This window comes from Callorhinus ursinus, unplaced genomic scaffold, assembly GCF_003265705.2.
Source record: "Callorhinus ursinus isolate GAN/ISIS: 27379988/994484 unplaced genomic scaffold, GSC_fseal_2.0 scaffold57, whole genome shotgun sequence".
In the NCBI taxonomy this organism is placed as follows: Eukaryota; Metazoa; Chordata; class Mammalia; order Carnivora; family Otariidae; genus Callorhinus; species Callorhinus ursinus.
Window position 1 is genome coordinate 5200452 of NW_027397119.1, and position 24285 is coordinate 5224736.

The 24285-nt window shown below is 49.0% G+C and overlaps 1 protein-coding gene and 1 pseudogene across 9 annotated transcripts in view; one reads left to right on the forward strand and one right to left on the reverse strand.

Moving 5' to 3' along the window:
- Nucleotides 1-24285, forward strand: part of NAV1 (neuron navigator 1) — a 238939-nt gene that overhangs the window by 196544 nt on the left and 18110 nt on the right. For 5 of the 9 annotated variants that reach the window (XM_073884580.1, XM_025855041.2, XM_073884585.1 and 2 more), the window contains 12 exons: nt 10379-10517; nt 10978-11275; nt 12336-13029; nt 13545-13988; nt 14588-14629; nt 15352-15500; nt 17354-17524; nt 18592-18644; nt 19423-19446; nt 19558-19635; nt 22794-22877; nt 23103-23214. In XM_073884580.1, coding sequence (XP_073740681.1) covers nt 10379-10517; nt 10978-11275; nt 12336-13029; nt 13545-13988; nt 14588-14629; nt 15352-15500; nt 17354-17524; nt 18592-18644; nt 19423-19446; nt 19558-19635; nt 22794-22877; nt 23103-23214 — 2288 coding nt within the window. The remainder of the gene's footprint in view (nt 1-10378; nt 10518-10977; nt 11276-12335; nt 13030-13544; nt 13989-14587; nt 14630-15351; nt 15501-17353; nt 17525-18591; nt 18645-19422; nt 19447-19557; nt 19636-22793; nt 22878-23102; nt 23215-24285) is intronic. The other 4 variants (XM_073884582.1, XM_073884581.1, XM_073884584.1 and 1 more) reach the window with 4 other exon arrangements.
- Nucleotides 6240-7179, reverse strand: LOC141371119 (ATP synthase F(0) complex subunit C2, mitochondrial pseudogene; annotated as a pseudogene).

Consider the following 24285-nt stretch of genomic DNA (forward strand, 5'->3'; position numbering starts at 1 on the left):
AGGCTCGATCCCAGGACCCCGGGATCATGACCCGAGCCGAAGGCAGACGCTCAATGACTGAGCCACCCAGGTGCCCCAATAAATAAAATCTTAAAAAAAAAAAAAAAGAGTTTAGACTCCACTACTACACTTCCGTAGCAGACAAGTGCTGAAGCACAGGCCAAACGTGAACATAAACATATGTGATGTTGAACTGTATGAAAGTATCCATGTTTCACCATTTTTTACCTACAAAATGGATGATTTCATATGGTTTAACCTATTACATTTCATCCTAGAAGGCAAGAGTATTCTTGAGGTTATAAGCAAGGAAACCTGTATCTAAACTCTAACCTGGTTGCTGGTTTAGTCCAAGGAAGTTATGGGAATTTTTAGGATGAGAGCAAGCAGGTCATGATCTCATCATGGGTTATGGGATCCAGCCCCGTGTCAGGCTCTGCACTCACAGGCTCCACACTCAGTGGGGAGTCTGCTTGAGATTCTCTTCCTCTCCCTGTGCCCCTCCCCCCACTTACTCTCTCCCTCCCTTCCTCCCTCTCTCTCTCTCTCTCTCTCTCAAACAAATAAATAAATCTTTAATGATAATAATAAAGATGAGAGCAAGTATCCAGAATGTATTCTGGTACTCTTTGAAATCAGCCTGTTCCATTTCTAGCCATAAAGTTAACCTCCCCAGGAGGACAGATTAATTTTGAGTCTCTTTATGTGTTTAACTCTATCTTGGACTAATCCTAGACCAAACTTTATAAACTCTTTTCCCTGTCCCCTTGAAGTACTAAGAGTAACTTCAGTTTCAGGGGCAGATGTCATGAAATACTCTTGGCTGCAGAACCATCCACTGACAGCATTATCTAAAGCACTTATATTCTCAAAATATTCCTTTTGTGTTGATCCATAGCCATCCTGGCTCTTAGGGAACCCAGAGCCAGGGTTGTCACATTTGCTAGCCTCCCACCCATCTTGACTGTCAGATTGCCATCAGATCTCAAGTCTAATCTACACTTTATCTTACCATTCGTCACTGTTTCCTATTTAACTGCCTGACCTAGGCCACTGTCCATCAACTCCAGCAAGTGAGACAGTATCAAGAGTTGTGGCTATTGATGACCTTTCTGCCTCTGCTCCATTTGACGTTTGTGTGTCTCATAGAATACAGTCCACCCTTGTTGGTACAGTGATGGGGACTGAAAAGCCTCCCAAGTCTAACTCTGGCTTCTTTTTATAAGTAGTTGGTGATTTAGTTCTCAGAAGTTGGGTACACTGTGGTCAAATAGCTTCCTGCTGTCTTGGAGCCTGTTTCCAGTTTAGATGGTAAAGCATTGCCCTTCTTTTCCTAGATGGGAGAGCAAGAAGTCCTAAGTATCTCCTTGGGATATATCTTAGGCTTCCAATTCCATAAACTCTGCCTGTGAGTAAAAATAATCACCCTGAAATCCCATTTCTTTCTTTTTTTTTTAAAGATTTTTATTTATTTGAGAGAGCGAGAACGAGAGAGAGAGAGAGAGCACATGAGAGGGGGGAGGGTCGGAGAGAGAAGCAGACTCCCCGCTGAGCGGGGAGCCCGATGCGGGACTCGATCCCGGGACTCCAGGATCATGACCTGAGCCAAAGATAGTCGCTTAATCGACTGAGCCACCCAGGCGCCCTGAAATCCCATTTCTTAACACTAGCCTATTATAGATACTTCTCCACTTTCAGAGGGGAAAGTCAGCTTCTGTGTACAGAGCTCTTATCCATTAAGTGGTAAATAATCAGGAAAATTGTTAACTGACTCACCAGGCGTATATATTCTGGAGAAATAACGATTCAGTATTCAAGTCTGACTTTTAAGGACCATGCTGTGCTAGAGAAGCAATGAGGATTTTTTCCTATGTAGTCACAAGCTAGTCCACCCTTCCCGCTAGCTAGCCCACACCCTTGGCCCTCTGGCTGCCTGCAGGCTCCCTTGGCTATTCAAGTTCTGCGGAATGGCTGGACCTGAAGTATGGGGAGCAGACTGTGTGAAAGAAGTCTGGGAGGGGTGGCCAGTCCTAGCCAAGAGCTACGTTAGTGTTGGTGCTTTTCCCAGAGGGGAGGAGTGTTCCCTGCCCTGTGCATTGCCATGTGTCTGCACAGACACAAACAGAACAGTGTTCAGTTGAGCTGGCCTCCTCACAGTCCTTCTTTTCATCCTACAGAGGAGATGGGGTGCACCAAAGTATCTCTAAGACTGTGGTATCAGTGCTAGGAAGTGGGCAAGAGAACAGAAAGAGGAATCTGTTGCTATTCTTACAGCCCTAGATGGAAGATTTGATGAATTAGCACTCAAGAAGCTGATTTAATTGAAAGGAATGGTATAGTGTCACAGTACAGGCACTCCCATCCAAATAAGAAGAATAAGCTGGATAAATAACAAACATAACTTAGAAAACAAACAATTGAATATCTAAGAATGCAAAGTATTCAAGTTGAACTAAATTCCAGAAGGGAACGAGCCCTTGCTAGGAGAGAAAAAAATGCATGGCCGCTTTCATTCTGGAGGCACAGCAGCAGGAGGAGAAAACCTACCGTAGGTGAGAATAAGGAGAAAGTAGCTCAGCTTCATATAAAACTTTTGAACGCTACATGTTGGCTGTATAAGGAAACTAAATCCCAGAGCAGATATTGTACCCACCCACCCCTCATTCTTTCCCATGAGGACTTTGCTTAATACGCACAGTGGCAGCAAGTTGATAACGGAGGGCAGGGCAGAAAGATGAGAAAGACACCCTCCTCCCTACCCAGTGTACAGAGAGCATTCATTGAGTACCCAGCAGTAACACACCACAGAGAAATTTGAAAGCAAGGCAGGAGGATAGAAAAAGACCCCTTCAAAGCACAATGGCCCTTCACTGAGTATATACAAGCAGCCCACCAGGAGTAAAGAGAACTCCACAGCGGCCCAAAAAGCTGGTGGCTGGGCTATAAAGTATAGAGAGAGATATCTGGAGTCTCACTATGGTCAGATCCCAAGCCCTACTGAGACAATCTTGATCCTACCCTCAAAACATTTGAAACCAGTGGTGCACCAACTTTAACCAAAGAGACAACAAAGCCCAGACCTAGCTCTGCTACAGATAAGACTGGCTCAGCTCTCAGTCCTAACAGCCTGACAGAGGAAGGGGCGCGCCCTTTTCTAGGTACATGTATTGCCGTTCTTTGTTTACATACATCTGGCATGTGATAAAAAGTTACAAGACTCATGAAGAGGCAGGAAATATAACTGAGAGAAAAAATAGTCAATAGAAGCAGACCTACAGATGACCCAGATGTTGGAATTAACAGACAACATTGTAAAATGCTTTCTATAAATATTTTTAAGGGTCTAGTAGAAAAGGTGGATTAGATTGAATAGATGGAGAATTTAAGCAGAGAACTGGAAGTTCTAAAAAAAAAAAAAAAGAACGTATATAAATTCCCTCTGAAACAAGGATTTCTTGGAAACAAACTACTAATCATTCTTAGAGAATATGTAAGAAGCAGTTCCAAAATCATAACCCCTTCCCTGAGTTTATGCATTGCTACATTCACAGAAAGCAGGAGTGCAAGCCTGCAGGTGTGTACAAGCCCACTATGGACAAGATGCAGTATGAGAGGTACAAAGATGAGTGAGACGCAGTCCTGCCCCTCAGGGAACACAGTCCAGTGTCCGTAAGAGAGAATGAGATTGCTTCTGGCAAGGAGGATCATGGGAAGCCTCATAGAAAACTTGGTTTGATCTGGGCATTGAAGAAAGGTAAGATTTCAAAATGCAGAGCTAGGGAGAAACCCATGGAGAGTAGGTAGGGTTTATGTACACTGTCGTCAAGTCCCCATAATATTGCCCAGACTCCAGAATCTTCAGCAGGACACAGATGATTGCACGGTGATGATAAGACAGGCCTGTAATTTCAAAAAGAAATTAGGTGAGACAGCTGGTCACCTAATAGGAATCCTAGAGGACATAACAATTTGGAGCAGGGTGGGACGAGGGAAAAGGAGATGAGCATTGCGTTTATCTGTATCCTAACATGGCAAAGTCATATTTCTGTGTTTTGTTGGAAAATTAAATCACTCCTTTCTCTGAATCCTCTTATGTATGTTGTCTAAACTTCATATATGGTATTCATTTCATGTATATGTCTTCTTCCACCCTTGGACTGTGAGCTTGTTCTGATAGTCACTCCTTTTAAATGCCCATACAACTGAGACTGTCGTGTCAGTACCAGGAGCTCAGTGAATGTTTGCCAAGTTGAGATTTAATTTAACCCAAGGCAGAGTATATAGGACTTGAATTCAGATGGTCTGCTATAACATCTGTGCTCTCAGTCACTACCCTATGTTAATGATGGCTCGTGGATAATCTTGACCAGCGGGCCTTAGAATTTTGATTTTATTATATCAGCAATGAGGAGCTAATGAAGGCTGGGTAAGTGCTACACTTATGGGTGATTAGGCTTCTGATTATATTCAGTGTGTGTGGGAAGGAGGGAGAATTTACAGACAGTGGGGTCGCTAAGAAGGCTTTTACTGTGGTTTGGGTGAGAGGACATTAGCTCTGAACCAGAGCAAAAGCAGGAGAAATATAGAGGAAAAAAAGATCTGAGAGGCAAATGGTCACACAATCAGCGGACCTCTTGAGGGAGGGAAGAAAAGAAAAAAGAGTTAAAGCCATACTGAAGTTATTGATAAAGTGACAGGGGGAACAAACTGATGCTTTTCAGGGAAACAGGAAATGAGAAGTTTGAGATTTGGAGGGAGGACTAAAGGATATGAGGCGATCAGTAAACGAGAAAATGAATATCCTGCTGAGAAAAATCTTTAATTTACTGCTATAACCTGTTCCAGTACTTTAGAAATATCCCTTGACAAGAGTCATTTTCATCTTCTTGTTTATATCTGACTTAATCTCTCATATGTTTATTCCGACTTATTTTTCTCTTCTATTCCGAGGGTGGATGAAAATGGTAAGGTGTCATTATTCCTCTAACAGCCTTCCCAGAATGAACACTTTCACACCATGCAAAGTAAATGGTGCAAATGTGTAAGAGAACATTTCTTTTTTGCATCAGTTGCCTGTTGGTGATGGTGGTCTGGATTTGTAAGCAGGTTGGATTATAAACGAGTACTGTAAGCAGGTTGGATTATAAACGAATATTTTACTAGAAAAACTTCTCTATGTTCTGTTTTTCTAGTAAATTTAGACCTAGCTTGTTGCTGCCCAACCCTCTTTTCTGCACCTGAGATCTATGTGAGAAACAAATTTAAAGAGAAATAGAAAGGAGATTGCAAAACCCAGCTTAGAGCAAGCGGAGAGAGATTATTTGTGCCAAATAACAGCTGCAGTAGCCCTCCCAAGCTCTGAGCCCTGCCCTCCTCTTTGTTTATTGTTTTGGTGCCATAATTATTTATTTATTTTTAAAGATTTTACTTATTTATATGAAAGAGAGAGAGAACGCACAAGCAGGGGAAGGGCAGAGGGAGAGGGAGAAGCAGACCCCCCACTGAGCAGGGAGCCCGATGTGGGGTTTGATTCCAGGACCTAGAGATCACGACCCAAGCCGAAGGCAGATGCTCAACCGACTGAGCCACCCAGGTACCCCTTGGTGCCATATTTAAGCTGCTTGTCTTTCTCCCTCTTATCTTGAATGGCCAGGCAGTTACTCTGTAGTAAGTCTGGCTCATTAGCTGATAGAGTCTGCAAACTCTTCTAAAGACTTTCTGTTGTTAGACCTTAGGCAGTCATGTTTCGGGAGGGAAAGTGTCCATCCAGCCTGTTTTCTCCCAGGGTCTTGATTTTTCAAAACATCATCTAGATGGTTTCTTCTGGCTCTTCCTGATTTGGTGACGGAACTCCAAAGTTAATGTGTCCTCTCCTCACTCTACTCAAAGTCTACCCATCAGAACGTCTACTCCAAAAGAGCGAGCTCTGTTAAGTGTCATTTATGGGGTCTTGCTGCTGGTAGCATTAGTTTAATATATTTCACTATTTCACAAGGGCAAAATGATCATAAAGGGTTTAGAATTTCTTTTTTTTCTTTTCTTTTTTCTTTCCTTTCCTTTCCTTTCCTCTTCTTTTCTTTTCTGTTCTTTTCTTTTCTTATTAATACATTATTTGTCTTCCCTCTGTCAAACCCAAAGCCAACCACTTTCCCCAGGCTGCCTGGGGAGGTACAGGAAAAGGAACGTGCGGAGCAGATAAGATACGGGAGAAAGACCTAAGGGTGGTGGAGATGGCTCCTTCACGTGGCAAAGAGGATGAGAAAGGCCACCATCAGGCAAAAGAGCTACAGGGCCTCCAGGAGGGCAATGCCCAGAATAGTGTAGGAGAACAACTGTTGCTTCAGAGAGGGGTTCTTGGCATAACCAATGATGAGGCTCCCCAACACAGTCCCAATTCCAGCCCCAGAGCCGGCTGCCCCTGCCATGGCAGCCCCGGCCCCAGTGAACTTGGCTGCTGTGTGGATGCCCCTTGAAATGGTGCTGGTTCGGAAGCTGCAGGTGGGAATAAGTGAGGTCAGGGGACGAGGGGCTGCCGAGCTGCTGAGGCTGTCATCTGTCCGTGTCCCCCGTGGCTTTAGACGAACTTTGCACAGGGGACGACGGGCTGTGGCAGGAGAGGGTTCCCAGTGCAGAGAAGACAGAGAGGGGCGGGTTCTTTATTCCTCAAGTCTTAACACCCCAAGGACAAAGAATAGGAGAAGGAAGAAATAATAACCACAAAATTTGGGGAAGCCGGAAATCAGAATGGCACGTGTGAGCTGATTTAACCGACTTAAAGCTGAATCCTAAACCAGTAGTGAGGAAAGCTGCATAGCCCCTGTGTTTGCAGCCCAGAACCCTCGAAAAGCTTGGCCATTGGTGACACCAGGTACCCATAGTGGGGGAAGAGATGAAACTAAAAACAGGAGGATTGGTTTAAAATTTATATAAGAAATACTTAGACTCTGAGATCCTCTCCTTTGCTACTTCCCAAAAGGCAACTCCAGTCAGGAGTTTGGAAGATTCATCTCTAGAAAATCTGACCCCCCCCCCCAAGAGAAAAAACTCAAATGAATAAGTCCAATCACATCTCCCTATACTGAAACCATAATTGGTAAGTCCCACCAACGTACACAAAGCTTCTAAATAACCTATAACAGGTGTTCTAGTCTCACCTATGCGCAAACAGCCAAGGATCATCCGACAACTAAGAAGGGTCCGTCACCTGAAAGCCTCACCAATACAAACAGACAAAAGCTACTTGGAACCAGAAACTGTATGAAGAGATTTTAAACCTGCCCCACTGAATAAATGAGTGAATGAATATCTTTGAGAGTTAAGAGATTGCATCCTTAAAAGAAAGAACAATAAATTGTTTTTAAAGTACCCTTAAAATTTTACATATGATAGCAGAAATGAAAATTTAATGGAGGCAACTGAAGGTAAAATTGAGGCCACTGCCCAAAAAGTAGAGTTAAAAAACAAATATATGTAATGTCGGACAATAAGAAAGACGATCAGAGCATCAGCCTCAAAATCTATCATCTGAATAATAGACATTCTAGAAGAGAGAACTGAAAAATGGGGAGGAGGAAGTCATCAAAGGAATAATGCATGAAAATTTCTATGTTAAAAAGGCCCAGGAAGGTATCCAACTCAGTGGATAAAAATCAGCCCACACCAAGGCATATCATTAATGATACTTCAGAACACCAGGGAAGATGCTAAAACTTTCCAGAGAGAAAGAAACAGGTTACATGTTAAGGACAAGGAATCAGAATGGCAACAGTAGAGGCCAAACAATGGAGCAATGCCTTTAAATTCTGAGAGGAGATTACTTTCAGTTTAGACTTCTATGGCTAGACAAAATTTCACATGTAAAAACAGAATAAAGACATTTTATAATGTGTCAGATCTTACCAAGTTTGCTTCCCAAGCATCCTTTTTCAGAAACCTCCTTGAAGAGGTACTTCACTAAAACAAGAAAGTAAAGCAACAAAGAGGAAGACTGAGGTTCTAACTTAAGAGCCTGGGAAAGAGACCCAAGATGATAAGGTGTGGGCCCATGATGTCAGCTATTCGGCAGACCCAGAGAGCAAATAGCTAGAACACAGAAGAATGGGGATCTTCTCGAAGGAAGCACAAGAAACTATTAACAGTGGTTACTTTAAAAATAAGAGTGGGAGGACAGAAAGGGGGCATTTTTTTTTCCCTTTATAATTTCATGTAATGTTTGAGTCTTGACTATAGCATCCATTATTTCCTAATATTTGTCTTAAAGAAGGAAAATATGCTCCCTCCACTATAGCATCTCCAGTGGACATGCTTAACCCTTGGGTAATGACAACAGAATTTTCCTTTTGTCCAGAATCTGCAAAGGAATTTTCCTAGGAAATCTTTAAATCCTCTAGCCAACCTTGCCCAAGAATTTTAGGCTGATACTCTCTCACTTTAGGAATTGGGACCCAGGAACGTCTTTTGGGCAAAGAGGACCGAAACCCTCTCTGAGACGATGCACTCCCCTCCTTTATTTTGCTATTAGGCTTTCCATAAATGTAGGGCAAAGTTGGTTTCTTTTAGACTGGTGGACTGCAGCAGCCCTTCTTTTTTCTTTTTTTGCACGAGCCCGTCCATAAAACTTTTCTCCATTCCAAGACCTTCATTACCAATAATTAATCTCAGATGGAAGGTTCAGTGCTACAGGCTTCCTCTGTCTTTGACCCAAAAGAACATGTTGTGAATAGTTTGTTTGTTTGCTTGCCAGAGATCTTATCTTGACCCAGAAGAGCTGATCGGATCATAAAGCCAGAATTGATCTTTCCTCCTCAGTATGCTTTCCCTACAAAATGGGGGCTCTGGTATCTTAGCCCAAGATAAATGCGGGATTAATATATGTCATGGGTGGAGGAAAAAAGAGGTTGCTTGTTTTAATAAGGGCTGTATTTCTTAGTAATAAAATTGAAATCACACTGTAGTGTGTTCTAATCCCCATGCTTTCTTTGCTCTTTCTCAATGTATTTGGATTAATCACTCCAGAGCAACCAAGCCAAATGTCCAAACCACCCACTTTCCTATTCCCAGCAAATAAATTAAAGGGAGGCCAGCTGAAATCTGGGCCAAGAACTTAGATGGCTTGTATGTCTGACTTTTGTTCCATGATCTGACACTCAAAATAAATCTAAAAGGAAAAATTTTCCAGATACCAGCTAATTCACAAAAAACATCTTTAGCCTCTTAATCCCTCACACACGCAAAGCCGATAAACAAACCTGTGAACACAGATGCAAGGATTTAGAGAATGATTCCTACAGGCACAAACAAATGCTCTCATATTGCAGTCTTCCTGAAGTCCGTGTTGAGTTTTGGGCTCTAAAATTTGAGTGAAATCTGAAGGACTTTTTCAGGTCCAGAAGGAAGTAATAGAAACAGTGGAAGGTGTAGAACACAGGACCTTTGAAAAAAGGTTCTAGGAAACAGATTTTGAACTCAGAAAATAATGTGAAGAAGAAACTTGCGAACAGCCGATAAGGAGAGAACAAAAGGAAGTTGGTATCAAGGCAGAGGAGGCTATTTAGGTCCGATGGTAAGAATTAACTTTCTAACTGCAAAAATTGTTAAACACAAAAAAAGATGAACATCCAAGGGAATGTTGTAGAGTCCGAGCTCCACAGAGATGGAGGCTGTCTTAATTTCACTTAGTATATGGACTAGGGTTCTTTATAGAAAGACTTGCATATACAGTTGCTCAACAACAGTCTCTCCCAGATACTACAAATCTGATAGTCCAAGCAATTGGCGGAAAAAGGAAACTATTCAGCACAAATTTGGCGCTTATGCTTGGCCACAGCACCTTACGTGTGGTTCATTTATCAGCAGAGCGGTACATGCTGCTTAGAAGCAAAGCCTGATCCCGGGGTCAGCAAATTGTATAAGCAGGGGAGCAATGAGAAACGACAGGTCTTAGGGGTCCTAGAAAAGATAAATCTTTTCCTGGCCCTTGTTACCAGGTATGGAAAATTTTGAAAAAGAGAGGGAAAATACCCGGAGAACACATCCAGAAATGAACAAAGACATGGTAACTGTAAGGATGGAGACCATCGATCGGGAGAGGAAATTGTATAATTAGATTGATCCAAGAATTACCTTGTCTTTACAGTATCCCTTTCCGTTGAGGAGATGTAATGTTTTCCTTTGCCAGATAAAGACAGATTTTCTTCCTTTTATACAAGAACACCGCCAAGTTATACTTCAAGTTACTGGCAAACCCGGGACTAACCTTCAAGCTTTCTCCTCCTGGCCAGTCTATAGGCTGGAATAGCCATTCTTCCATGCATATGACAGTTTTATGCCTTGTCTTGACTTCTGTTCTAACTGCTAACTTTTCTCTCCTGTCCTACAGCTGGGATGAGAGCAGCTCCATCAGCAGTGGGCTCAGTGATGCCTCGGACAACCTCAGCTCAGAAGAGTTCAATGCCAGTTCCTCCCTCAACTCCCTCCCAACGACGCCCACTGCTTCTCGCAGGAACTCTACAGTAGCGGTACGTGAGTTTACAAACACCCAGGCCACCCTCTCATGATGAACCACGGGGCAGATGGGTTTGCACATGCACCCCCCCCCCGACTCCATGGGACTAGTTCCCATGTGCCTTTGGCCACGTCCTTTTAGAGGTGGCCCAAAGAAACCTGAGGCTACCAACCAGTCACCTAAGACATTAGCTGTTGCCTTCGGAGCCCCTGTATTTAGTGTCCCCGCTGACTTGGAGTGATGCTTGTAAGAGTTATTCCAGCCAGAGAAGCAGAAAAAAAAAAAAAAAAAAGCCCTGCGATAACATAGGATGTCTTTTCTCCAGCCCCTTAGAGATGTAGGTAGAAACCCTGGGTTGACATAATACTCGGGAAAGAGCAGGGCCACCCAGCCACCAAAACCAATCCCCTCCACCTCCTTTTTCCCATCCCCAGGTGAGCATCCCACTCTGCTTTTTCTCTTCCTTCCTTCAGCTCCGCACAGACTCAGAGAAGCGCTCACTGGCCGAAAGTGGGCTGAGCTGGTTTAGTGAGTCAGAGGAGAAGGCCCCCAAAAAACTGGAGTACGACAGCGGTAGCCTGAAGATGGAACCCGGGACTTCGAAGTGGCGGAGAGAGCGGCCCGAGAGCTGTGATGATTCATCCAAGGTTGGAGAACTGAAAAAGCCTGTGAGCCTGGGACACCCCGGTTCCCTGAAGAAGGGCAAGACCCCGCCAGTGGCTGTCACGTCCCCCATCACTCACACCGCCCAGAGTGCCCTCAAAGTCGCAGGTGAGGCTGGAGTGAAGGAAGGGACGAGGGCAAAGACGTGTTTCTTGGGTTGTTCCTCTTCTTAACGGTCCTTAGCCCACAAGATGATGGCAGACGTTTGCAGAGTGCTTTAATATGTATGGTCTGGTCTTCACAACAGTCCTGTGAGTTAGGGATGATGGGTGTTACTATCTCCACTTGACACCTGTAGAAATAACAACACAAAGGGTTTCAGTGGCAGAGCCAAAATCATACAGCTCAGAAGAGGTAGTGGAGGGAGCGTGTTACGTTCAGAGACTAGTTGGACCAGCCCTCAAACACTTCCCAAGACAATTGGCTGGTGTGCTTGTCTTCACAAGGTACTTGCTTGACCTCCCAAGGAGGTCCCACGAAAACATTAAATCAGAATTGTATTGCTCCCAAAGTTGGCCCCTTGGGTAACTTCTCACCTTCGTCCACATTTCCCTCCAATCTCTACTTACCAGGAGGTATGGCCATACTCTGTCTGCATCTCCTCCTTTTTTCCCTTCCTTGACCAGTTGTTCGATGCACTTTTTTCTTAATAACCTTTGTGGTTGCCTCTGCCATTTGAACCAAATGGAATATCCTGCCCTAGAAGGAGAAAATAACAAAAAGCAAAACGAACAAAACCCCGAGGCCACGCCTCCCCGGTCTCCTTCCTCTGGCAAGAAATGTCATCTGCTTACGTAGTACCCGCTTACATGTGTTGAGGCCTCGAAATTCTAAAGCACGTTGACAATGTTTCCTTCTCCCATGGAGGGGAAGAAAAGGATTTGCCGGGATACTGCCAAGATATTGGTCAGTTTCGGCTACTCTTTTTTTTTTTTTTTTAAGATTTTATTTATTTATTTGACAGAGAGAGACACAGCGAGAGAGGGAACACAAGCAGGGGGAGTGGGAGAGGGAGAAGCAGGCTTCCCACAGAGCAGGGAGCCCGATGCGGGGCTCGATCCCAGGACCCAGGGGGTCATGACCCGAGCCGAAGGCAGACGCTTAACGACTGAGCCACCCAGTTGCCCCAGGTTCAGCTACTCTTCCATCTTTTCCTGCCCTCTTGCAGGCAAACCTGAAGGCAAAGCTGCCGACAAGGGCAAACTTGCCGTGAAGAACACGGGGCTGCAGCGCTCCTCTTCGGACGCCGGCCGGGACCGCCTGAGCGATGCCAAGAAGCCTCCCTCCGGCATTGCTCGCCCCTCCGCTTCGGGGTCTTTTGGCTACAAGAAGCCGCCGCCCGCCACAGGCACAGCCACCGTCATGCAGACCGGTGGTTCAGCCACTCTCAGCAAGATCCAGAAGTCCTCAGGCATCCCTGTCAAGCCCGTGAATGGACGCAAGACTAGCCTAGATGTGTCCAACAGTGCAGAGCCCGGATTCCTGGCTCCTGGCGCCCGTTCCAACATCCAGTACCGAAGCCTGCCCCGGCCAGCCAAGTCTAGCTCTATGAGCGTGACCGGCGGCCGGGGCGGACCTCGCCCTGTCAGCAGCAGTATTGACCCCAGCCTCCTCAGCACGAAGCAGGGGGGCCTTACCCCCTCCCGACTAAAGGAACCTTCCAAGGTGGCCAGCGGGCGGACCACTCCAGCCCCTGTCAATCAGACGGATCGGGAAAAGGAGAAAGCCAAAGCCAAGGCAGTGGCCTTGGACTCGGACAACATCTCCCTGAAGAGCATTGGCTCCCCAGAGAGTACTCCTAAGAACCAAGCCAGCCACCCCCCTGCCACCAAGTTGGCAGAGCTGCCACCAACCCCTCTCAGGTACCCAAACTGGGCAGCTTCTTCCTTGTCTGTCTGCTCTCTCTTTTCCATATCCGTGTACTCCTGAGACTGAGCGAGGCATGGCCTAGCCACTGTTGGCCTCTGGGCCTTTGCACGGCTCCCCCCCCCCCCCACCCCCCTATATGCCAAGTTCCTTCTCCCTCTTTCAAAACTCACCTCATTTATTCTATTCCCCGATCAGCCCTTAACCTGTCTTCAGCGCTTGTCCTAGTGGTTGTACTATTGTCTACTGACACACGTGTACCCATTTGTGTGTAAATCCGCGGGGTCTCCCACGTGCATGTGCCTTCCCCCTCACTAAGACTTGAAGGACCCCGAGTCAGATAGCAGATTTCCTTCCAGCATATCTCACAGCAGCATTGGGATAATAAGCCTCTGCGTTTAAACAGCCAGACACGGGGAAACAAGACTAAGAGTACTCTGAGATCCAATCTGCCTCGCGCTTCTGGAACTCTGTGGTTCTAAATACTTCATTTAATTTTCACTTCCCTCAGGGCCACAGCTAAGAGCTTTGTCAAGCCACCCTCACTAGCCAACCTAGACAAGGTCAACTCCAACAGTCTGGATCTGCCATCATCGAGTGATGCCCACGCTTCCAAGGTCCCAGATCTGCATCCCACAAGCTCAGCAAGCGGGAGCCCTCTTCCTTCTTGCTTCACCCCCAGTCCAGCACCCATTCTCAATATTAACTCAGCCAGCTTCTCCCAGGGCCTGGAGCTAATGAGTGGTTTCAGTGTCCCCAAAGAGACCCGCATGTACCCCAAACTCTCAGGCCTGCACAGGAGCATGGAGTCCCTCCAGATGCCAATGAGCCTGCCCAGTGCCTTCCCCAGCAGTACTCCTGGCCCCACCCCACCTGCCCCCGCCGCTGCACCCCCAGAGGAAGAGGCAGAAGAGCTGGCCTGGAGTGGAAGCCCCAGAACTGGGCAGTTGGACAGGTGGGTGGAGAGAGACACAGCTGAGCCTGGGTCCGTCCCTGTGCTTCTGGCCCCTTTCGCCGTCAGTAACGCGGTCCCATATTTGATTGTCATATTGTGACTTTGAACATTTTTTTCACCCTCGTTAAGTAATTTCATTTGCTTCACAACAGCTCCGTGAGATAAGTAGGAGTTTTAAATTACTATGTTTATACATTATTATTATCATCATCATTATCACTGTGACGTTGTACGATGGGGGCACCGGTACACAGACATTAAACGACTTACCCGAGATTCCATAATTAGTTTCACGTGTCATCCAAAGCGTTTGCTTTTGAGGCCAGACTGGTTTCTATTATATCACACCCTAATAGGACCTTTTAAATAGCTGGCCACGTCCTGATTCCCAAACAGAGAAAAACACTCAGCATTTCGAGTGACTCTCTCAAGCTGTAAGCCCAGAGGCGGGTGGCAAAGATCTTCCTATTTTGTTTATAGAGATAAAGGGGCCCACGGTTTGATGTCCTGTGTTAGGTGTTGTGTCCCGCAAACCAATGATCCCAAACTCGAGTGTCTAAGATGGACTCACATGCTTCTCTTTTTCTTTTTCTGCGCAGTAATCAGCGGGATCGGAACACTCTTCCCAAGAAAGGGCTCAGGTAACCCCTTCAGTGTGTTTGCCCTTCCCTGTATCTGGGTTCCCTGGTCGGTATAAAAATCTGTACCTTGACCTGTCCTGAGTCCCAGTCATGAATTCAGTGTCCCCTTTAGCTGAGTTACTTGCCTGCGGTTCCTGTGTATATTCCACCCAGCGCCCTACCCAGGCTTACTGTGATGTGTGAGTCAGCTTTATGGCCAGTGTTCTTCCTTGGTGACAGAGGAGAAACAAGTCGGCACGTGGGAATCCTCACCCACCTGCCCCGGCCGGTGCTAGCCCAATCCTGACCAAACGCCCTCCCTGTAATTTTCCTCAAAGTCAGCGGGAGGACAGGCTGCCTCGGGGGTCACTCCAGTGGGCAAGAGCAGGACACCCCAGTGATCACTGAGTTCTTCGTTGAGGTGAAGATCTCCTGCAATTGGGAAGCCCACAGAGGGAGCCGCAAAGCTCTGCCCTGAGCTTCCGGGTAGAGGCTCTCATGCCCCCTCTGTCATTTCCGTCCCCGCCTCATGATAGCCCGTAGAGATACCTGCTGGTCCTTCGGGACTCTCTTGATGGTGTGGGAGAAGATGCTGAGTCAGCACGTGTCTTGTTCCCTCTTCAGGCAGTTCTGTCCGCTCCCCCGCTTTTCTCCTTGTCCTGCGTTGAGAACCTCCACACCCGCCAGACCTCTGATAGCACTTTGTAGCTGCTCAGACTGAGTCCTTCTGCTATGTCCTGCAGGTACCAGCTTCAGTCCCAGGAGGAGACCAAGGAGAGGCGACACTCTCATACCATTGGTGGGCTGCCCGAGTCCGACGACCAGTCAGAGCTGCCTTCCCCCCCTGCACTCTCCATGTCCTTGAGCGCAAAGGGCCAGCTTACCAACATAGGTCAGTGTTTCCGGTCACTCGCTGCGGCACGGGATGAGGCAGGGCTCACCCTGCCGGGTGAGGCAAGGCAGCTGGACTTTAGGTTCCATCTCCTCTATGACTCCCGCTATCTTGTGCCCCTTCGTGGTGCCTCAGTGTATCCGTCCAAACTCAGATTGAGGGCAAAGTGCTCCAAGATCCTCAACTGAAAAGTCGCCCTTGGGCACCAGCTGTAAGCTGTAGGGTGCTTGGAGCACCGGGGAGTCTGAATGATGGAGTGGGAGAGCCATCAAGCAAGGCCTGGAGATCAGACCAGTGCAGGGAGCAGGCAGGCCTTTCCAGAAAGGAGCCGCCAGCCACGCCCAGGGCAGCAATACTAGACGGCCATGGCTGGGATGGTCCAGAGGAAGGAGGGAACCGTTGATTGCAGACTTTGGACTCTGCCTACAAACCCAGAAAAGTGCGGTTCCCCGGCGGCTGTGGCTGGGCCGGGACCAGCCTAGCGCCGAAGGCAGCGCTGCTGAAGACACGTGCTGGCCTGAGGAGAAAGGCTGGTGAGGGAAGCTGGAAGAGACGGCGGATTCAGAGGCAGGGAGGGGAGGGAGCTCAAGGTGGAGGCCTGGCCCCGGGGAGCAGCAGGCCGTGATGGGCCCAGTGGGAACCCCTTTAGGACAGAGCCTGGGACAGGCCTGTGGTTTGCTGTGTCTTTCTAGATCCACCTCCTCGTTCAGCTGAGTGAAGCAACGCAGTAAGGGAACGCGAGGACCTGTAACAGGCTGTGGGACGGCTGTGGGGCATTTGAGGAAAAACGGAATCAGGATCGTTTTGCCTAGAGAAGGGAGGGATTCGTAAGGAAAGGTCATCTGGTCGCTGAAGGGCCGTTAGGTGGAGGACGGGGCCAGCTTGCTCTCCATCTGCACTGAGGACCAAACAAGAGGAAATGCACTGATGCTGCAGGATGAAGGGGCTGGGCTAAACCATGATCACCTTACGTATTCGGAAGGGCCAAGGGAGGTGTAAAATCGTCTTCTGCGCAGGTCCTTATGGAGGGACTAGACATCCGCCTATCTTTGGAGGCAAAAGAATAGGCAAGGGGAGCTCCGTGTGGCTGTGAACCCTGGGAGGCTGTAACCCCAGCAGGGGGAGGGGCGGAGGGGAGCAGGTGCTGCAGGTCGGCCGGGATTCAGCAGAGCCCGACTTCAAAGCAGATTCTGACACGCTCACCTGCTCCATCCGTCTGACCTTCCAGCCAGGGGAACGCTGGGCAGAGAGGGCTGTGTTTCTTGCTGCGTCAGAACCGACCAGTGGCCTAGAATGACACCCTTGTGGGGAGAGTCTCAGTCCCTCCCGTAGTGCCGAGCCCGTCCGAGCCCAGAGCCCGGCCCCCTTCTCTAGCTGCCTCTTCGTCATCATTCAGATCTGAGTCTTGGTCTGAATTCTTAGTCCTCGCAGGCTGCCAGTTGTATTCTACGGAACCACAACGTCCCATTTCATTGGCACATTCAAGTGATGTGAAGGTTTCGGAAAAGCTGCCAGGCCCCCAGCCTGACCTTCAAAAGCGACAGTTCCCCGGGCAGGCAGGGCTGAGGGAAGGTCTTTGAAAATAGGAAGCGCTATTCCCCCTTTATTCCCCACAGCAGGGTCCTTCTCCATTAGGGCTTGATCTCCCTGGGAGCCACCCCACCCCTAACCACCAGCTGCCGCCCCCCCCCCCCGCCCCCCTCCCCCTCCCTCTCCTGCCCCCCTCCCCCTCACCATTTGCCTCCCGTGCTCCTGGTGCTCCATTCCCCAAGGGACCCGGAGAGCTGATGACCCTGCCTCTTCTCCTGCCCTCCCCCTCCCTCTCCTGTCCCCCCTCCCCTCTGTCCTTCTAGTGAGTCCCACTGCGGCCACCACGCCAAGAATCACCCGCTCCAACAGCATCCCCACCCACGAGGCGGCCTTCGAGCTGTACAGCGGCTCCCAAATGGGGAGCACCCTGTCCCTGGCCGAGAGACCCAAGGGAATGATTCGGTCAGGATCCTTCCGAGACCCCACGGACGATGGTGAGACTTCATGCCAGCGCGGTTCACGCTCATCCCAGCTCTGCTGGGGCCCCACCCCCACCACCGCCGCCACTGCCACCACCACACACACGTATATGATTCACAGAACATCAAGTCGGGGCCATTTCAGTTCTTCCCATCCCTTTGAAGGGGCTAGGGGCCCAGAAACCTTTGGGTGGCACCGTCTGGCACTGGGGCTTTGGGATGGAGCACCCGCCATCGGGGCCGGGGGAGGGAAGCGGAGCGTGGAAGGCTTACATGGTACCCCTCGGAGTGCTCCCGAAACTGTTAGCTCCTCCCCTCCTCGTTGCAGCAGCGGCTTCTCCTTCCCCCCAGTCTCTCAGCAGATGTGGAAAGGTCCAGGGATGTAAGGGCGGCTCTTAAACCCTGGGAAAGAATTAGGCATCTCATTCCTCTTTCAAGAATGTTCCAAAGGTTAGCTTCAGGGAGGGCCCTATGGTTGTCCGTTGTGACGTGTGTTCATGGCCAGAGCCTGGAAGACCGCCGGAGAGCAGACCTCCCGCCGTTTTCAGGCCGCTCCGCCTGGAGGCGTCCTTGCAGGGGCGCTGTGGTTCTCTCGGTGGGGCTAGGGAAGCATCAGAACGAGAATTTTACACCTCAGTCTGTTGGCCTCCTGCATGGTCCCCGGAGCTGAGGAGAGGAGACACGGGCCGAATCGCAGGATTTGTTCTGAGCAGCTCTGATGGGAAACTGCCCTCTTCCGCAGCTCAAGTACTTTCCCGCCTGTCCACAAACACCTCCTTCCCCTCTCCCTGAACCCTCGTGCCCCGCGGAGCAGGAGCAGGCTGAGCGAGGGCCCGCCATCCCCAGGCTGCCCGAGAACGTAGACTGAAGGAGGAGGCTAGCTCTGCTCAGGACCTTGCCTCCTCAGCAGACACCTGCCTGCGCGGGGCTGTCGTGCTACCAGTTGGGTCCCCTGTGGTGTTCTTCCTGTTTGCTCCAGATGCCCTCCAGAATCAGAATCCAAACTCCTGCCTTCGGGCTCTGCCCAGGAACCCCTTGTCCCTGGAACCCTCTGTTAACTCTGTGTTCTGCTTCTCTTTCAGTTCATGGCTCAGTGCTGTCCCTGGCCTCCAGTGCCTCCTCCACTTACTCCTCAGTAAGAGCGTTACTTCTCTTCCTCCCTCATCCCCTCTTGCCTGCCGTTGCACTCCTCCCCAGAACCTGGGTTGGTTGGGGAACTGGGTTGGGGAGGGGGACTGCTACCTGTTCATGATGCCTTGTGGATCTGGGGTGGGGGCGGGGGAAGCTGCCTAGCTTGGAGCACTCGGTTGAGTGCATCAGTTCCTCAGTAGTCTTTCTGGCCTCACCACCGATTTCCTGAGCAAACTCTGGTGCCCTTTGGTTCCCCTCCTTTGAAAAATCGATAATCCCCTTGTGATAGAGCCCATTCTGTGCCAGGGCAAGTGGGAAGCATTCATGGCAAGGTAGGCTAAGTAGGTTTAGGTTTATGGGACTCCAGCATCCTAATAGTGTACCGCATTTACCAAGTGTTCCCTGCAGGGGACTGGGCACCCTGCGTTTGGCTGTTAGGTGTAACTTGGTCCTCAGATTTTTTTGCCCCCGGTTTTTTACTCCTTCAAGTTTGCGGCAGTAAGGATTAGTCTTCAGATCAACTGGAGTTCCATTTCCTAGCCTTCTTGGCAATGACAAAGTTGGCTAGAGACGAGCTCCAGAGAAATCTTTTATTGGAACCCAAGGGTAGGGTCTCAGCCCATCTTGTGAGGGACCGGGGCGGCCAAGACGCTGAGTTTCAGCCTCTCCGTACCTCCAAGTCACGCTTCTTCCAAGCTCTCCGCCCTGCCACTGGGGCCTGGCTTGCTCACCTCCGTAGTAACTACCTCCTTCTCTCTTTCTCTCCTGTGCTCCTTCTTCAGGCTGAGGAGAGGATGCAATCCGAGGTAGGGTGTGAAGCCTTTGTCTCTGCTTGTTAACACCACTGCACCCCATTCTGCTTCCAGATCTCCTACTTCTGCTGCTGCCATAAGTGTGTATTTCTCTCCCCTTCACAGCAAATCCGGAAGCTTCGTAGGGAACTGGAATCATCCCAGGAAAAAGTGGCCACCCTGACGTCTCAACTTTCTGCCAATGTGAGTGCCATAAAGTCGGGGAAGACCCAGGCAGTTACTTTGGCCGTAAGTCAGATAAGTTCAGCCAAAGGAGGAGAATTCTCTCGTAAGGTATCCCCTGGGCTTAGATTCCAAGGGAGCGGGTCCTGTTCACAGCTTTATGACAGAGGACTGGGAAACTGGCCTTCACTGAGTCTCGATTTTTATAGAGAACTGTTTTTGCCCCCACCCTAATGAATAGGTATGGATGAGTTCACGCCCCGTGGTCTTTGAACTCCCTAGAGAAAGCGAGGAGGATTATCAGTGGTTCTGCATGGACGGGGGAACAACCTTGCCATTGGCCATGGACACAAGTAGTCATGTATTAGAGAGCCCTTAGAACTCTTTGCTGCTGCCCTGGGGTATGTTCCTGTCTTTGTTCAGGCCACAGAACTGGGCGGGCACAGAACTGGCTATGAACATTCTGCCTGACGAGTGTGACACGATTTAGAAACACACTCTCGTTCCGGGCCAGCTGCCTCCCTCACAGCTGCCTTTCCGTAGCCATCTCCTTGGGCAGGTGGCAGAAATTACCTGAGCTCTAGGTTGGGAGCCAGGATCCTTTGTTTCTGCCCTCAACCTGCCGTCAGTCCATCCCAGTAGAATGAGTTTCTTTCTTTCTGTAGACCTTGGCTTTTCGACCCTGTGGGATGGGGGGGAAATGAGGCTGCCTCCTCTCACTAGGCTGTGGTAGTTTCTCCCCTGTGACCAAGTTGCAAACGGAGAACATAAGAGCCATTTTCCCCCAAAGCTGTAAACAACAGCTGAGCCGGATTTGCAGGAGCCTTCCAAGTGTTCACACAAAAGTGACCATGTCTACAGTTTCTGCAGGACTTTCTGGGTTTTCTCTCATCCCTTCCTCTCTGGGGAACCCAGCTGTCAGGCCTGGGGGTCTTCCCTTGGGATCAGGTGGAAGACTCTTCACCAAGATTTTGCACGTTTCCATCCTATTTCAACAGCAGTTCCCTCACCACGCTGGTTATTCTCTATTTCTCTTTTCCCAAACCCTCCACTCATAAGTTGTACACTCACCAGTTTGTCGGAAGCCCATATCACCCACCGTCTTCCACTCTTGGGGACCCATAAAAATTATAATATAAGCAAGCACCATCTCTCCCCTCCCTTGTGCCCCACCCACCACGGCTGGTGGCCTGGGTCACGTCCTGCACACCCCAGGAAATTCACATCTGGGAGAGGCACCAGGTGGGCGGAGAGCATTAGTGCGTCTGATTCATTTACACTGAGTCTGTCAGCCATCATGCTGTCAAGGATGGGTGAGAGCCAAGAAAATGAATTTAGAAGGTGATTTTTCTTTGAACAGGAAGTTCCCTTTGGCTAAGAGAGAACAAACCAAACAGCCAGACAAGATGGGTTCTGAATTTTAGAGGCAGAGTCCTGCTGAGGGTCAGAGCCCTGCCCTAAAGCAGGAGATGTGATGCCAGAACTCTCCGGGATCCCCTGATTGCTGACAGAGCTTTGGTCATGTTCTGTGGAACTTCCCAGCTGCCCATGCGGAGGACACATCCCAGACAGGGAGGGGCCGCAAGCCGTTTCACCTCTCCAGAGAGCCAGCCTCTCTCTGGCACCACTGCTCAGCCCTGAGGTCTTACAGGCACCCTGGTGAGGCTGAGGGTTAGGGAAGGTTCAGAGGAGGGAGAGGATGTGTAGAAGACAGGAAGAACGCCCATCCAGAGCAGAGGGAGCCCCCGGTGAGAAGGGGAGCTAACCGTTGTTGGGGTCCCTCACGAAGAGATGTCCAGGGACTCCAAGCAGGCTGTTTACACACCTATACAGGGATGTAGAGAAGTGAACAAGAGACACCCCAAGGCCAAGAAAACAGGAGTTCCCTGTACAGTGGGTGAAAGTCAATGGCTCGGGGTCATGACATGTGTCTGCCAAGGAGAGCCCAGGCTTGACAGGTTCATAGTGCATGCACGTGGACAAGGCGGCTCACATTGGCCCAGACCGGTTGCCACCAGCCACTGTCAAATGATAGTAGCCTCCAGGCATGTTTCAAGGGCAGAGGCTGAAAACTAGAGTTGGCCCAACCGAAAGAGAGAATCAGGGGCCCACAGAAAGCAGTGACAAGTGTCATAGACCTACGTCCTCGAGCTCTGTAGGAAAGATCTGCCCAAAATATGCCTGTCGCTTCTTGCTAGAGTCACTGACTTGCTCAGATACCCTCCAGTGACGGCTGTTTCTCCATCCCCTCGTGTTCCCCTTTCTGGCCCCATGCTTCGTTCCCTTCACCTTCCCTATACATCTTGCTGCCAGGTGAACAGCTTAGAGTGCTAGCCCGGCTCCAAGTTGCGTCAGCTCCACCCTCCCCCACCGGCCTCCTCCTCATGAATCACACGTGACATCTAGTGGCCAAACTTTGGAACGCCCCTGAAGTTTTCCTGAGCTGTTTCTCTCCAGCCCTGCAAAGACAGCGGGGAGAAACCAGGAACTAGGAGAAGCGGGATGGAGTTAAGAACAGAGGGTGCTTGAAAGCAGTGGTGGAGGGCGCCTGGGTGGCTCAGTCGTTAAGCGTCTGACTTCGGCTCAGGTCACGATCCTGGGGTCCTGGGATCCAGCCCCGCATCGGGCTCTCTGCTCGGTGGGAGGCCTGCTTCTCCCTCTCCTACTCCCCCTGTTTGGGTTCCCTCTCTCACTGTCTCTCTCTGTCAAATAAACAAAATCTTAAAAAAAAAAAAAGCAGTGGTGGAGAGAGGCACCAAATGGTAACCCCAAATGGGAGGTGACTTGGCCCCATGGGGGCCAGCCTGTCAGAAAATGGAGGCATTAGGTCAAGATAATAAGAATGACCCAGAGAGTATGGCCCTCCTGAAGAACAGAGGGACAGTCCCACCTCTGGTAATGATAGGTACCCGATCCCAAGAGTCCAAGAGCCTCCAAAAGCCTGCCTTGCCTTAATGCTGTCAAGAAGCTGGTCCCCGCCAGAAAATCTCTTCAGGCCAGAAAGATGTCTGATTCTACCTTCTCTGCTCAGGGAAATCGATATTCAGAAATCACCGAGAGGGTTGTTGGCATTGGTCAGTGCTATGACACAGAAAATCACCTCAAACTACCTCCCATCACAGTTTTTTCTTTTCCCAAGCCTCAGGCAACTTAGGCACCTCCTTCTGTGTTAATTTCAGGCTAATCTAGTGGCAGCTTTTGAGCAGAGCCTGGTGAATATGACATCCCGCCTCCGACACCTGGCAGAGACAGCAGAGGAGAAGGTAGGAGAGCTGCGAGTTCTCCTCACGCACAGACCAGGGCTAACCTCCTCCCCTCTCTCCTGAGCACCGGTTTCTCCCTCCATCCCATCACCCTGAATCCTCCCCTCGGAGAATTCCCTGCCTTCTCTATCAAGTCTGGAAGAATTCCAGTGCCTAGCCCACTGCCTGGCGCAGAGTAGGGGCTCCCAAACCCAACTAATGACACGATGGTCATGTCTCTCTTAGGACACTGAGCTGCTGGATTTACGAGAAACTATAGACTTCCTGAAGAAAAAGAACTCTGAAGCACAGGCCGTCATTCAGGGAGCCCTTAATGCCTCAGAAACCACCCCCAAAGGTAAGAAATCTGACCACAGATTGAAGGAGAACAGGAATGGGGTTACTGGAGATTTTTATCTATGCCTGCAATATGCCAAGTCCCATATCAGATTTTTAGAATGTGAGGGCACTTTGATGCCCTTCACTATGATGCTCTGGAGTGGTCAGGGCCAGGGGCATGACCCTGCCATCTCTGGGGATGAGGGAGAGTAGAGCAGACCTGTCATCCCCATGGGTCCTCCCCTGAACCTCGAGGGCAGAGCTCAAGAGTTGTCAAAGACCATCAATAAAACAGCACTTTATTCTTAAAAAAAAAACAAACTAACTAAAGGTATTCCTTCCATTTGATCCAGCAGTCTCACTCCTTGGTATTTACCCAGAGGAGTTAAAATTTTATGTCTTCAGAAAAACTTGGATGTTTATAGCAGCTTCATTCATCATCGCCAAAACTTAGAAGCAACCGAGACGTCCTTCAGTAGGTGAATGGTTGAACAAACTGCTATGGCCAGTCAAGGAAATACTATTCAGCATTAAAAGAAATGAGCTATCAAGCTATGAAAAGATATCAAGCAGGCTCAAATGTACATTACTAAGTGGAAAAAGCCAATGAGAAAAGGCTACATGTTGTATGATTCTAACTATATGACATTCTGGAAAAGATAAGTCTAAGGAGACTCTAAAAGGCTCAAGGCTGAGTTGGGGGCAGTGAATAGGCAGAGCACAGAGGATTTTTAGGGGAGCAAAAGTATTCTGTATGATACCATAATGGTAAATACCTGTTATTACACATTTGTTCAAAGCCATCGGATGTCTGTAACACCAAGAGCAAACCCTAATGTCAGCTATGGGCTCTGGCTGATAATCATGCGTCGGCGCAGATTCATCAGTTGTAACACATGCTCCCCTCTGATGGAGGATGCTGATAGTGGGGGAGACTATGCATGTTGGGGGGACAGGGGGATATGGGAACCCTCTGTACCTTCCTTTGAATTTTTGCTGTGAACCTAAAACTACTCTACAAAATAAAGTCTAAAAAATCAGCACTTCACATTTTTACACACACACACACACACACACACACACACACACA